Source organism: Misgurnus anguillicaudatus, chromosome 22, assembly GCF_027580225.2.
Source record: "Misgurnus anguillicaudatus chromosome 22, ASM2758022v2, whole genome shotgun sequence".
Taxonomy (NCBI): Eukaryota; Metazoa; Chordata; class Actinopteri; order Cypriniformes; family Cobitidae; genus Misgurnus; species Misgurnus anguillicaudatus.
The window spans coordinates 25,420,417-25,436,556 of NC_073358.2; the positions used below are offsets into that span (position 1 = coordinate 25,420,417).

The following is a 16,140-nucleotide window of genomic DNA, read 5'->3' on the forward strand; positions in this document are numbered from 1 at the left end:
GCTGTGAGGCAGCAGCGTCTCCCACACCGCTGAGATGAAGTAGGAGCTGGGACGAGCTCGAGCCTGTGTTGTTTGGGATGTCGAGGATTAAATATGGCCACTAGCTAGCTGATCTAAAAGAAACAGTGAGCGCTTCAAAAGCACCCGTGAAACATGGATGGAAAGAGCGCGAGGGGGTCTCTATAGAGCGGTTCTTGCCGAAGCTGAACACATAGGCTGGTCTGGTGAGTTCTCATGGATATGCGGATACACGGGAGACATCCAAAACACGCATATACACACACGCACACTGGCGCTAGCTTCCTTTCTCTTCAATACAGCTTCATTTCCTTATTTGTAGAACTCCCTTTAAATGTGAATTTGTTGTTTGTTTAATATAAACGATATGTCGTGCAGTCAGTGTATATGAAGATGAAATGCACAGTCAGACGTGTATGGTTGTATGTAGCCGGGCTAGCTGCGGCTAGGAGTCCGTTAGCTTGTTAGCTGCAGGCAAATGCTGTGATACATAAACAGATGCCGTCGTTTATTATTATAAAAGTTAACTAATAATAGTTATTAAAATACGTATTTTGCGGATGAATGGCGAGCTGTGTTTGTGTGTAAGCTCTACTGTCACTAACGTTAGTTTGCTTGACTCGCGACGCGGTTGAATTTATTAGTGATTCTTGTCAATGTGCATTTGTTTGGTCGTATTTATGTATGTTAGTCTTGTCCTCGTTTTTCTCTCTTTGTGGCAATTTGTTCATTTTATTGTCATTGTTTTATATTGTCATTTGTGAGGCTGCACCGGCGTACTATGGCTACACTGGCACCTTTATGTATATGTGGTGGAGGTTACAGCGTTACAAATGTAAACGTTTCAATGATTAAAACACTTCTAAGGAATGTCACATACACGATATATGCATATATTTATATATAATATCACATGTGATGTTGGAAGCAGTCGTGATTGATTTGGACTTTATTTCTTGATGGTGCTGTTGTGTGCAGCTGCTGCAGGTGAAAGGTTGAGGACTCGAACAGCTGTGTGTGGCCTTAACACGTACAGACTGCGTATATATGTATGCCATTTGCTTTCTGTTGTGACTCTTTACAAGCACATACAAATCATATTTGAGAAAAATCTTATTCGATACAATCCACGATTGTGTAAACACATCACTGATTGTATTGTGCAAGTCATCCATCAAACCCATGTGCTGTTATTCAAATCATAATATTGGCATAGGTCCATATCAGTCTGACATGACCTAAATTGCCTCTGTTTAAGGGGTTATAAACGTATTTATATTTTACTTGGCATGGTGCACAGCATAACGATGCATCTGAAATACTTTACCAAGTAAGACGTTGACAGGATGTTTGTTTTTGGTCAAGCACTTTTGCAAACAATGATTGTCTGGTTTGTCTGTTTACAGTTAAGATGCGTTTTCACCTATGCTCTTTTAAGTTGATGTATTGATGCATCATTAAATGATAGTTTTCAGTATAGCACATTAGTGGATATAGGTCTATGTAAAATTGTGACTACAGTAGTTCACAGTGAGTCACACAGGATATGCAAGTCATGCATTTCATGTGATATTTTACACAATACAGGCTTCACGTTTTCAGTGTTGGCTAAATGACATTGTTGGAAATGTGACTTATTATACTTGCAAATGGCAAAGTGTTTATTTTCAGGGTTGAATGCTATTAAAGATGTGTAACCTGGTTAAGTAACCGTTCTGTCTTTCTTTCTTTTTTTGTATTCTGTGTCATTGCAGCCTGGTTTTGATTTCATGTACTTGTTTGTTTCATCATTCATCTTATTCAGTTCTTCCCTATAATTTTGATTTTATTATTATTATTTATTATGGTACTTTGTACCAATCCAATATCTGTTTCAAGTTTCTCAACATGACCATGACATTGTTTTCATTAAAAAGCATTTATTGTTTGTGGCTACAAACAAAAAGTTAGTCCCCTGCACACTTAGACATTGGCCTTCTTTACGGAAAGTAACACCGTGTCCTAACCAGACATGGCGTGATGCCGCGACATGTGATCAAAGGTTTCCTTACCATGTTAATCAGAGTTTTTGTCCTAACCAGCCATTTCAATGTTTGAAACTGGTCTATTTCTTCAATGTCGCAACTGACCGCTCCACCTACACAGAGATCTCATTTAATGAAAGTTCTGCGCATTATTAATATTAATATTAATCATCAAACATGTACAAGGAGAGGCTAATTACACATTTAAAGCAGAACTATATAACAAATTACCTCAAGTTGAACAAAGAAAGGCATGAAAAGCGGAGGGATGGGTCTCTGTATGTGTGTGCGCTCCTCAGCTGCAGTGCAAGAGGGTGCAAAAACAAAGCAAAACTCAAACAGAGCAACACTGTTTTGATTGGCTATGTTTACTGATTGATTGCATCGCACCAGGCCCCTTTTTCGCATTCAGTATGCCCATCGTTGGAATCATACCACATCACGTATAGTTGGGACCAAGCGTGCCGCACAAGCCCTGAAAAGTGTAGCCAAAACGTCTCGATCGCCCCCCAGTGACTGACTGGTCCCAGTATAGGTCATAAACCCCGCCTCCCCATGTTATTCAATGGGACTTGAGACCAACTAAAAATTTTAATTACGCTTCAATTATCTTTTTTCCTAAGCTGGTTTCTGTCATTTACTGTAGTTTTTATCAAGCTGATGTACATTCAAGTGTTTGTTTTTAAAATAAGTTTGTGTTTAGTTAGTTATTTAATGATTTAAAAACGGTGATGTCACGTCATGATTGACAGCTGTGATATGATATTGTGTGATATGCGCATTCTGCGAGGGTGGGGCCTTGCTTTCGCGGCTTTACTTCCTGCTCACTACTGCGCAGGACTGGTCCCGAAATCGCTACTGCGCAGACTAAAGATGTCAGCGCTGTATCAGGACACTGACGGCTTCACTTTTCACCAATGGAAGAGAGCGAACAGGCGTCATCCATCTTTTTTACAGTCTATGGTTGGGACACGGTGTAACGCAGCAAATTTACCACAGGTGGGAATAATATTATTCAAGTCACATGATTAGCTAACATTTGCAGATACACAGGTATTTATACTCAACGGCAACACTTAAAAATAAAACGACTTGCAATCTAAAGATCTTTTCACACTTTAACGATAACGATTTCCCGATGATTTTGTGAAAGCATGGCGCTGGATGATGTCACCTAATAAGCATATTCATGATGTCATTACTTCATAGCCTACTTGTTTCACTTCAAGTATGTTTTACATTCACAAGAAGAGCTGCATACCGATTAATCACGACTAATTTGCAGAATATTGTTTTTGATTACATCATATGTGTGTGTACTTAATAATTATGTATACAAATTCACACGCAGTGTTTCCGCTATATACATTCTACCGTGGCGGGCCGCCGCGCATAAAACATCCCCGCCACGCCTGCGGTTGTGGATAGAAGGGATACAGCAAACGAAATCTCGCCAGATGAGCACTGTTTTATCCTAATCCTTCACCCAAACCCAACTCTAAACACAAAATTCACACGATTGTAGGATGTATTTGTATCTTATTTAGCCAGACTAGAGCCGCTGTTTTCATCCTAATAATCCTACCTCCAAATCTAATCCTTAACTTTTCGGCATTTGCTGTATCCCTTCTAGACAAAACCCACGGCGGCAGCTCGCAAAATAAAGCTACCGAAATGTCCGACCTGCCAGACTGGCTGTCTTAGAAATAAATTATTTTCTGGATTCGCGTTCACTCGTTTATAAATAAATCTCCTAAAATATCATAATTTCCTCCCTGGATTTAGTTTCATGCACAAATAGATTTAAATCAACAGATGATGATTAGGCTACGTCTCTGTTTTGAGAAATAATAATAAAATAAATAAGCCTATACGAAATACGCTACACTTAAATAATTATTAAATTGACAAAACGAATAAAAAAGTATTTGAGTTAGTTCTTTTTTGTGACTCTCTAAAACCAAAGCAGCAGATCGAAGGCACGTCATGTTTTTAATGATTTTAAATAAGCACAAGCTTTTCTCCTTATTGTGAGTTTACACAAATAAAAATACATCATTTGAAGTTTCGAATGTTGTTTTACTTGTATCTTTATGACTATAAATTTAGGGTAATTTAAGGTGCAAGGTAATCACGCATATGATGTTCACCGGCGCATATACACGGACGCAGCGCAGGGCTGCGAAAAAAAGACATGATTAAACTTTCGATTTAACATATTAGGAGTTTTTTGGACATTCATTTGTAATCACTGTACTCATATAATCAACTTATCAGGTCATTAGTTATTCAGAATATAGACTACAAGCGCAGCGCGCTGCTGACCGCTCAGCTGTCAATCTTCCGTTCTTCGACACTCACATTAAGTTACACATTAAATGATAAGATATTTGTCCAAAAACAAAAATCTAAATACTGAATACTGCTCATATGCGACTGAAAGACATTAATAGTCGAATCTGTTTGTAAGGAAACTTACATTATTCCCGTGGGAAGAGAAGAACGTTGGTAATAAAACTTGAGGCAGACTGTGAGACTGTTTTATCTGTTTTCAGACGAAACGGCAGGGTTGGGGTACCTGCGGGTGAACCGCATAATATTGGATGTAACGGGTGTAATAATAGGCTATTCACGTGTCATTTGCGTTGTAGATGCAGGTCGGGACTCAATAGACAAGAGTAAAATGCGGGTCTAACATCCAAGACCAAAATTCGACTCGTTTTTAAATGGCCCGTGCTTATTTGTGTTTAAGATCTGTCTGAAGACCGTTAAAGGTTTCTATTTAACTGCGCGATTTGCGTGAGACCGGGTTGGGTGTGGAATAAAATTGCTGCTGATGATGTCGGATAACTGGTCGGGTGTTCGGTCAATCACAGCGGTGCGGATTATCAAACAGGACTGTGCGTGACTTTGCAACAGGGAACTGTAATGCTAAACACGAGCACGAACTTGCATGCACACTACATTAAAACTACAATGAAATATCCCAACTAGCTATATAACGTATTTTTAAGAAAATATGGTTTAGATCAAACATAGAAAAGCAATATGCTATAAATATAAGGAAAAGTAAATGACAGAATGAAAATGATAAAAAAAAAACATGTTAGTTTACTGTAGCCTATATTCTACATAAAAAAAATAATGTACATTTATAATCATCATGGGCGCCCCCTGCCGCCACAGCTGGAAAAAATCCTAGAGGAAACACTGACACGTATATATTTAAGAAATTTTACACATCTTTAACCAACATTTTTATATGCACATTTTTATATGCATACATATATTTTGAAATATGTCAAATGTAAACGAGAATCAGATATTAACAAATGGGATGTTTAAAGGCGCTAATTTCTTTCTCTGCCGGTGGGTGCTCGTCTCAACGTCAAGCAATGCTAAGCAACCACAGATGCTCCGGTACTCACTTTACAGGGTTCCGACGGGTCCTTGAAATCATTGAAAGTTTGTGAATCTGGGGGAAATAATTCAAGGCCTTGGGAAGTTGTTGAAAATATACATACATAGATACAGGTCATTGAATCTATTTTATGCAAGAAGTTTTCTGGAAAAAAATCCATATTATTCCCTGTGCATTGTAGGATATTATCATAACAATTCTAGACTTTTTAAGCACACGTGCTAAACTGTTCACTTTAAATGCTTATATCTTCTCTATGCGAATGTTGATTCATACCAAAATGCTTTTTTGCATAGTTGTGTTTGACACACGAAAATGTCTTGGGTTACGTATGTAACTGTTGTTCCCTGAGAAGGGAACGAGCCGCTGTGTCTCCCTTGCCATACTTCCTACGTCCCTGTAACGCCATCTTTGGCAATATTTCATATAGCAATATAAGCCTCGTTAAGCCCCATAATTGGTTGAATTTGACACATTCAGATGCACTTACCTCTGGAGGCGTACCCAAAGTGTCAACGCAGTGACTCAGCGTGAGTTCCCTTGAAAGGTATCTTAAAAGGTAACTCGATGTAACCTTGCTCTCACTTGAAATGTTTCCCCACATTCAGTCCTTGAATTTGAGGGTTTTGTATCTGGAAAGTCCTTGAAAGGTCCTTGAATTTGAAGTTAACTAAGGTGTGGGAACCCTGACTTTAATTTAAAAGATTTTTTAACTATATGGTTATCTCTAATGTCCATAGTCTAACAACCTTTTAGTCCTCCTTTATATTTAATAGCCTTAAGTTACTGTTTATATATCCAAAATGTCTCTTTGGTTAAATTTTACTTCTTTATTCCATTTCCTTATAGTATTACTGATTAATACCTTTTTTAAAATAGCTTGATTACTGTTTACTGCATTAATTTAAACGTTTAGCTGTAGGCTATTTTTATTTCCCTTTCTAATAGCATATTTGATTTCAGCTAATGAATCAAGTAATTGTTATAATAGTTCTAACAATTACATTGAAAACATTCCAGTCTAAACATAAATGTTTTTTACTGTTTAATCAAATATTTATTTGTTTTACAACGTGAAAAGTCTTTCTTTGCCCAACAGTATTATATGGAATTGGATAGTCTATAGAAAGTAGTTTAGGCTTTTGGCCAGTGTTATTCCAGACCACAGTTAGAACATAGTACATCCTCTGAATCAGATGACTTGCTTCCCCTTTCCAAAAAGCCCATTCTTATGAAGTTAGCGAATGACTACTAAACCTGTTGATATTTGTAATTATTGCATGATCATTGTGTTACCACCACCAGTTTATCAATAAAGCCTCTCCCCCCATACTGTCGATATGGTATCTCCTGGTATGACACTGGCCATCCCCCCGTGGTGCGGCCACGTGGTAGAGCTGGTGACAGGGAGGATCAGCTGTGCCAGTCCCTGCAGGCTGCTTGGCTCTTTGGTGCACAGGTCTCCTGGCAGTGCCAGTGATGAGTGTGATTCGAGCTCACTCCTACAGTGTCCTATAAATGGTTTCTGCCTTTCAAAGTAAACAGCGCAGATTAGGAACATTTATTTTCTCCTCTATCTTTGGATCGAAATCGCATTGATAACAACAAGCCAAGGGATGCTCGCAGAGCACCGAGAGAACAGCAGGTATGGAGAAAAACATGTTTAATATGTCTCCATGGTGACAAGGCGTTTGTTTACACTTTGTAGTTCTGTGTCTTGGTTTTATTTGCTGCAATGGTGGTCTTGAAATGGCTTCTTTGCTTTCTACCGATGTGCCAGGAGGCGGTGCATTGTTAAGATTTTTCATACATTCAAATAACATTTTATGTGTGGTTGTTTTGATAAAATTTAAGGCCATTTTAGGTAAAGCAGATAAGTTAGCAAATGACAGATTGCAGAGCAACAGGGAAATGATGGCGCTGTTTTTCCTGATAAAATAAAAGGTTGCTGTGAATTTCATATGCAAAAACTGTTATACATCTTGACTCGCTACTAGAAATAATAAGTGTCTTGCGTCAGACACTGTAGGCCTAAATTATTTTTTTTTACTGATATACCCAGTTCGGAAATTGTTATTTTGAAGGCCGTGAGTGCGTGCTTTCTTGTTGCTCATTGTAAATCAGGTTAGGACATGTTTGAATGCAAGGTCTTCATTTAATGCTGACGCATTAAGCACAATGACTTGACAGAGAAAGGTCTTTTCATTGCTAAAAATATTTCATTTTTGTGCAAAGTAACAAGTGGCATGAATTTATTGTTGACTGGTTGAAATTGACCATTACTTTGAACTAATCTTCTTAGCTTCTGAAGGTGGTGTTTGAATATAGTAGACATCTAACCTTCATATTTAAGAGGACATGTCGTTTCTTGTAAGCCATGTTTTATGCATCTGTCAGAGACGTACCAAGAAAATATAAGTGTGATGGTTAGAATTATCTGTTGTTATTAGGGATGCTTGACAATTAATCACGATTCATCTATAGCAGAGTAAAAGTTTTTGTTTACATCATATATGTGTGTGAAGAACTGTGTATTATAACACAGTATAGATAAATGCACAAATATGCATGTATTTAAGAAATGTTTACATTTGTATATTTATGTATACTTTATATTATATATAAATATAAATACTTAATATAAATACATATTTTTTCTTAAAATTATACATGCATGTGTGCTTATTTATATTTACATAATTATAATAAAAATCTCTTTTCTTGGACTACAACAACACACGGATTGTAGGCAACAGTTTACTTCCTGAGCCTGTTGACGTGGACAGTCACGACCAACATTATCATAATTCCTTCTGCTTTGACTCATAGCCTGTAAGTTAACTCCTGTCAGCATTGCATTGTGAGCAAATCTTTCAAACATGGTAAGGAGCGTCACATTTTCAGCTGATGTCAGAGGTATTCAGGCCAATTAGAACATACAGTTTAGCTGGCCAATCAGGTACACAGAGCTTTTCAGATCGATGAGTTTTGTACAAAATCAGAGCGTTTGACGAAAGCAGGATATTTGGAGCTACAAAAATGTACGGAATGTGGAATATAATGTGTTTTTAACCGAAAACCATGCTTACACATTGTATTATACCACATACACTTAATAACTACGTTTTTAGCAATGAAATAGGTGCACTTTAAGACAAATGTTGAGGTCAGGAAAGCATAAAAATTAAAAAATCCGGTGAGTCCGGTGAGGTGTTTTATGACATGTTGGCACTGTAGCCTCATGTTTACTTGCCCAGTTCTATGCTTCTGTCCACCCCACAACAGTGACAGAGATCAGACGTTTTTGTCTTTACGTCACTCAGCATTCCCAAAAGACTTTGAAAGGCTTTGAGGAAGTTAAAGCAGTGCTTTTTTTTCTCACACTGTCCTTTTAGGGCTTGCATTACTTTCTCAGACAATCATTGGAGCTGGCAGCTCTCTAAGAAATGCATGAAAGACTTAAAGCGTAAAAAGCTTAGCCACATTTTACTGAACATTTCATGTTCCAGCTACCTTACTTTTCATTCATTTACATCAAAGCTGCCTCTGTATGTCCTAAAACAAGATTATGTGTTGAGAAATGACAAATACATGAGATTTTTTAAACAAGCTGCTAAAGATTAATTATACTTAAGCAAATTACAGTTAGACTTAGCAGCACAGTTGTAAAACACATGCATGTTTGGATTAAGTTTAAATTCACTGCCGTTTTTACTGACCATAGACCATGTACCTCGTACAAAACTAAAAAGCACTTTTTTAGCTGGTAAGATGGTGTCTGGTGGATTCATATAAAATTCACATGCAGAAGATAAACACTTAAGCATTTAAAACTTACAGTTTTTTATGCAAGACTTAAAGGAACAATATGTAGGATTGTGGCCAAAACTGGTATTGCAATTACAAAACTTGTGGCTAAAACTGGTACTGCAATCACACTACTTGTGGCCAATACACAAAATGACAACATAAACATCAGTTGAGGGCTGCAACTCCACTTTTTAAGTGAGAATATCCTGGCCAGACCACTGTTGTCAGTGATATAAGTATTTGAAATGAAAATGATTTCTTAATGTCTAGTGACATATCAGGGCCATTTTATGATTCGTTGATATAAATTTCCTACATACTGTTCCTTTAAGTTCAGATGGGGTGTGTGAAAGAAAACATTTGTTGTGAAAACAACAATAGGCTACGGCGTAGGGTTCTCGGTGTAAAAGTAGGCTAAGGTTTAAAACGACGCATAAATATAAATTGGGCTTAAAGAAAGGAGACTCAAAAGTCATACACTAAACAACACATATTGTACATCCTTTCTCAGTGGAAATTGTGGTACTTGAGATTTTTCACTTGCAGTTGGGTCTATATGTAAAACTAAAATGAAAAAGCCAAATAAAAGAAATGCTGAGCAGTTGTTTTGGTTATGCAAGCCATGTGTGGCATCTCAGCAAGCTTACATTTTTTTCCACTCCAGTCTGTTTGAGCTTACAATTTGGGATAATTGCAGCTATTTTTGGATTATTTAGACCCAATTCAAGGCACCATAATTCACGAGGGCTGAGCAAACGTTTTTGATTATATTGTGGCTGAAAAGATAAATGACAGTTTGTTGAAATGATATTCCGAAATCTAGGACCTAAGTCATGGATAGCATTTTTAGTTGGCTGTCTTGTGCTTGTCTCTTGTTTCTCATCTTAAAGTATTATTGACTTCTTTATCGGCTGTAAGTCTTTTTGTACATTGTGTTCACGCAGATGTTGAGTTGTTTGCTAAGGGCACTGCTGAAACATCAGTTTTCTGCACCGGCACAAGTAAATGTCTGTCAGATGTGTGTCCTATTTTGCCTTATGTGGTCTTTGGCTTCAGCGGATGATGTAAAGTTTGTAATTATTACCTAGTTGGATGTAGTTCATTAAATCACAGCAAGCCACCTCTTACAACATGGGGGGGGGGGTGTTCACATTGTTTTCACAGGAAGCACTGAAAACCCAAGTGCATCTATGTGTGTTTAGTTCTTGCTGCAGCATAGATTTAAATTTGTCAAGACACGGAAAACAGGATTGTTTCTACATTAAGAAAACCTGAGTCAGTTGCGTGCAGAGACCTTTGCCGGGGCATGGGCTGAAGTGACAAAAAGGGCACTTAATGAACATAAACAAATGCATTTTTTTGACAGTATCTAAATAGATGATTATTTGGTAAATAAATCTGCTTTTAAAGTAGTGTCTGAAGGTCTGACTGACCTTTAATTTTTAAAAAGTACTGTAGATGTGAAAACAGGTAATGTGGGTTATCTTTATGGGGGCAAATCAGTCTCGTTATTATTTATCATCACTCATTATGATAGCTCATCATTTCTCTTTTTTTTAAACATTATCACACATTGTGACATTATTACTCATTATGGCATCTCTCAGCATGGTATAATCACTGGGGGGCATTGTGACATCATCACTCATTATGACATCATCATTCATTATGACATCATTCATTTATGATATAATTACTGGGGGGCATTATGACATCATAACTCAATGTGAGATCATCAATGGTAGTCTTTATGACATTATCATTCACTCATTATGACATAATTACAGGAAAAAGTGCTAAATAATAAAATATTTAAATAGGCAAATACATTTAATATTAATACTTTATTCACATATACAAAATAGCAGACAGACATAATGTGCAAATAGAATTGCCCTAGACTATAAACCAGGGATAGACATATTTTCAATAAGATTGACTTTTATTTTTTATTTTTTTACCTTTATTTAACCAGGAAAATCTCTTTCACAGGAGAGTCCTGGCCATTTGTATGGTGTTTAAACTAAAGCAACTGTGCCTTTTTTAATTCTGTACTTTTTGTTGTCTACCACTTGTTAGCAATTTTGTTAGTGTACTTCCTGTATTTTACTGTAATATCTTTAACTCATTTCCCGCAAGCCATTTTTTGAAAAGTTGCCTGCCAGCATTTTTTGTGATTTTACAAAAGTTTCACAAAATTTTCTTCTAAAAATATATAAACATACAAAAACACTCACCTAAAGGATTATTAGGAACACCATAGTTATACTGTGTTTGCCACCCCTTTCACCTTCAGAACTGCCTTAATTCTACGTAGCATTGATTCAACAAGGTGCTGAAAGCATTCTTTAAAAATGTTGGCCCATATTGATAGGATAGCATCTTGCAGTTGATGGAATTTGTGGGATGCACATCCAGGGCACGAAAGTCCCGTTCCACCACATCCCAAAGATGCTCTATTGGGTTGAGATCTGGTGACTGTGGGGGCCATTTTAGACAGTGAACTCATTGTCATGTTCAAGAAACCAATTTGAAAGATTTGAGCTTTGTGACATGGTGCATTATCCTGCTGGAAGTAGCCATCAGAGGATGGGTACATGGTGGTCATAAAGGGATGGACATGGTCAGAAACAATGCTCAGGTTGGCTGTGGCATTTAAACAATGCCCAATTGGCACTAAGAGGCCACTAATAATCCTTTAGGTAAGTGTATATCAAATAAAAGAACGGACCCTCTGGTTTCAATCAAACAATAAACAAACAAAACAGGAAAAAAAGATTTCATCCTATCCATACTTTTTTCTCTTCTTATAAACTCTTAAATATGGGTATTTTTCTGTAAAAATATTTTTTTTAGCAAAAAGCTGAAATAATTGCATTTTTGTGAAGGAATTTTGTTAGAGATCAGATTTAGAATGAATATCAAATCAAAGTTTTTTCTTCAGTTTTTTTATAAATTGGGTAATTGCGACAAAAATTCATCAGAAACACGTTTTTAATGCAAATGTTTTCTGTTAATTGACGAGATAACTCGTCAATGGCAGGGAAAGAGTAATATACAGTCATAAAAAAATTCTTACATTTTGCACAAATATTGCACAAACACAGAGCTTCTCAATAAATGTAAATATATATTTACACACAAAGCTTTAGATTTATACAAATCTTGAACTGTATATATTTATGTTCCCCTCTATGAACAAATAAAAATTTGGATATAGTTTTGCGTGTGTATCCAGCAGTATTTCTGTACCGGCAGCAAAATCGTCCTTTAAGGACTCGCAGCCAGAAGCAGTGCAAAAAATAAACAGGCTGAATTAGATCTGCAACTTGAAGCTAGCATATCATGTCACATTAGAAGTGGACTTTCACTATCGACAATCAATTGTCCTGACATCTTTCCCCTCCCCTTCATTTCCTCTTCTCTCTGTCTGCATGCTTTTTTCAGGGCTGGCTTTGGCCTCAAGAAGCCTCTTAAGATGAATATGGTGAAGAGGATCATGGGCCGGCCACGGCCAGAGGAGTGCAGCCCGCAGGACAACGCGCTGGGCCTCATGCACCTGCGCCGCCTCTTCTCCGAGCTATGCCACCCACCGCGCCACATGACACAGAAAGAGCAGGAGGAGAAGCTCTACATGATGCTGCCTGTTTTCAACCGGGTGAGAGAAAGAACGGATTATTTAAAGATACAGCGTCGTCATTTAAACAACAAGGCTTTTCAAGCAAACAGTACATTATAAGAAGACAAATGTAATGCAGTAATACAGAAGACCTACTTCACATACTGTGGGAATGTCCTGTTGCTAATTGTTCCTCATTTTTATGTTATTAAAAGACGAAACATTCCCTTTTTTTGTTACCAGAAAACAATGAACAGTTGTTTTGCTGTTACATAGTATTACCAAATTTAAAAAAAAACGTATTACCCAAGATTACTTTGTTTATTTGCTCCCCCTTCCCCCACTGGTCTCTATTCACATCATATTATTTGGCTCTGAACCGCGGTACACTTGCGTCATCAAGCTGCAGCCATGTACCGATGTTGCTAGGCAGTGGCTATGAACGAGAAGGCACCAAAACGTTTGTTTGCATCCTCTTTCTTTTTTATTTGAACCTTTCGTTTTGTTATCAAAAAATAAATTTGGAAACCCACTTGCATCTGTCTTCTGCAAAAGTATTTAAATTGCACCAAAGAAAGCAAGCTGTTCACCGACATTTGCCGAGGCAATCCTGGTGAGCATCAAAAGTGCCAGTGTGAAACCCCCCTGAGAAATGCTGAAAAATATCTGGCTCCTTGATAGATAATCTTAGCTAGTGCAGTTACTATTTAATGGTAATTCTTAATGCTTCTTTGATATGATTTATCATAATATCTTACCCTGTTTCAAGCTAAGCCTTATTTGGACCACACGTTCAGAAGAAAAGGACCAGCTGTGACCATTGCTTAATTTTCAAATGCTAAGTAGCCGTTATAAAATCAAGTGACACTCACTTGCTGGTGAAGAGCATGATGGTGTTAATCATGCTGCATTGATTATACAGAAAGATTGGAGATGACATTAGTTACAGCTCATTATTGTGACCTTCTGCAGCCTGTGTCCATTAGGTGAGCACTTGTTGAAGTGGGTGAAACTACGCTTTCTATAGCCAGGCTATCTTACGTGTTAAAGTATAATAGAGCCATTGTAAATGCTGTAAATTAGCATTAACACAGCAATATGTTTATTCATGATCGGAGGACTGACAGCTTAGCTTTGACTCATTGAGACCCGATTTATATTGCACAGGCTGTGTTGAAAATAATATATATTTTTAAACAACAATACACATTTTTTAAAAAGGTGTTACACTAATAGATTGACTATTATGACAAATTATTTTTTAAATGCCATATGTAAAAAAAAACACACCAAAGAAATGTCAAATGTGATGTCTAATGCAACATATGATCTTCATAGGTTAATTTTGCAATTCTTTGTGGTTTATACTCATTGGATTGGACACTCTTGTGTCTTTTATCAAGGTCAAGGACACTTTTTTATATAGCACCTTTAAACAGCATTTCTGCTTTGCTTACCAAAGTGCTTTACAATACACAATAAGATGCATCGAAACAGTCATAAAAGAAATTATTTGTATGTACAACAACATCATAGCCATAAAATCAAGATAAAACATAGAAATTAGATAAAACATTACTAGAGCTTAAAGGTATTGTGGAGGATTTTCTTTTTCCGGGTGGATCATCAAGACTATTGATCATCCTAGTTGTCAATCAGGAGTGTTGCGAAATTGCATTTTTTAAAAAAGTGGAGAAGGCGATTCTTTTCTAAAATTAAAAAAAAAAATCCTCTGCTACACCTTTAAGATCAACAAATTATGAATAGGCCTGAGAAAAGAGATGACTTAAATGAAGATAAAGAGGGGGAAAACCTACTTAAAGGAATAGTCTACTCATTTTCAATATTAAAATATGTTATTACCTTAACTAAGAATTGTTGTACATCCCTCTATCATCTGTGTGCGTGCACGTAAGCGCTGGAGCGCGCTGCGACGCTTCGATAGCATTTAGCTTAGCCCCATTCATTCAATGGTACCATTTAGAGATAAAGTTAGAAGTGACCAAACACATCAACGTTTTTCCTACTTAAGACGAGTAGTTATACGAGCAAGTTTGGTGGTACAAAATAAAACGTAGCGCTTTTCTAAGCGGATTTAAAAGAGGAACTATATTGTATGGCGTAATAGCACTTTGGGAGTACTTCGACTCGGCGCAGTAACACCCTCCCTCTCCCATTATGAGAGTGAGAAGGGGAGCGGACTTTTCAGGCGAGTCGAAGTACTCCCAAAAGTGCTATTACGCCATAAAATATAGTTCCTCTTTTAAATCCGGTTAGAAAAGCGCTACGTTTTATTTTGTACCACCAAACTTGCTCGTATAACTACTCGTCTTAAATAGGAAAAACGTTGATGTGTTTGGTCACTTCTAACTTTATCTCTAAATGGTACCATTGAATGAATGGGGCTAAGCTAAATGCTATCGAAGCGTCGCAGCGCGCTCCAGCGCTTACGTGCACGCACACAGATGATAGAGGGATGTATCAACAATTCTTAGTTAAGGTAATAACATATTTTAATATTGAAAATGAGTAGACTATTCCTTTAACCGAGGTAGGAAATTCCACAGCTTAGGGGCAAACACAGAGAAAGCTCTATCACCTTTTGATTTCAATCGAGACGATGGAACGGTTAATAAATGGTCAGAAGATGATCTGAGGGTTCTTTGAGTAGTATATGGGCAAATAAGGTCTGAATTATAGACTGGAGCCAGATCATGCAAGGCTTTAAATACAAAAACCAAAACCTTAACGGGTAACCAGTGTAAGTGCATCAAGATAGGGGTGATGTGCTCACGTTTTTTCTTTCCCATCAAAAAGCGGGCTGCAGGATTCTGAACTAGTTGCAAACGGGCTAGGGAATACTGGTTTATACCTGCATATAACACATTGCAGTAATCTAGCCTTGTTGAAATAAAGGAATGAATAAGTGTATCTAGATCACCAAAAGATAGAAAAGATTTTAATTTCCGTAAACTCCTAAGCTGGAAAAAGCTAGCACTAACAACAGAATTTATTTGCTCATCGAATTTTAACTCTTGAGTCAACAACAACACAACACGTTTTTTTTACTTAAGTGCGGATATTTGCTTGCAGAGGACCAAATCCTGGAATCAGACCATGTACTAAGTGGGGGGGACTGAAAATAATTACTTCAGTTTTGTTTTCGTTCAGCTGGAGAAAGTTTTCAACCATCCAACCTTTGATGTCATTCAAGCAAGCTAACATGTCAAATAGAGATTTTGATGTAG

The 16,140-nt window shown here is 37.2% G+C and overlaps 1 protein-coding gene across 4 annotated transcripts in view; it reads left to right on the forward strand.

Moving 5' to 3' along the window:
• The window catches only part of wdfy3 (WD repeat and FYVE domain containing 3), a 143,598-nt gene continuing 127,458 nt past the window's right edge, over positions 1-16,140 (forward strand). For 2 of the 4 annotated variants that reach the window (XM_055199918.2, XM_055199919.2), the window contains exons 1-2: positions 6,876-7,108; positions 12,721-12,931. In XM_055199918.2, coding sequence (XP_055055893.2) covers positions 7,080-7,108; positions 12,721-12,931 — 240 coding nt within the window. In that variant the 5' untranslated portion in view covers positions 6,876-7,079. Of the gene's footprint in view, positions 225-6,875; positions 7,109-12,720; positions 12,932-16,140 lie in introns of those variants that run through there. The other 2 variants (XM_055199920.2, XM_055199921.2) reach the window with 2 other exon arrangements.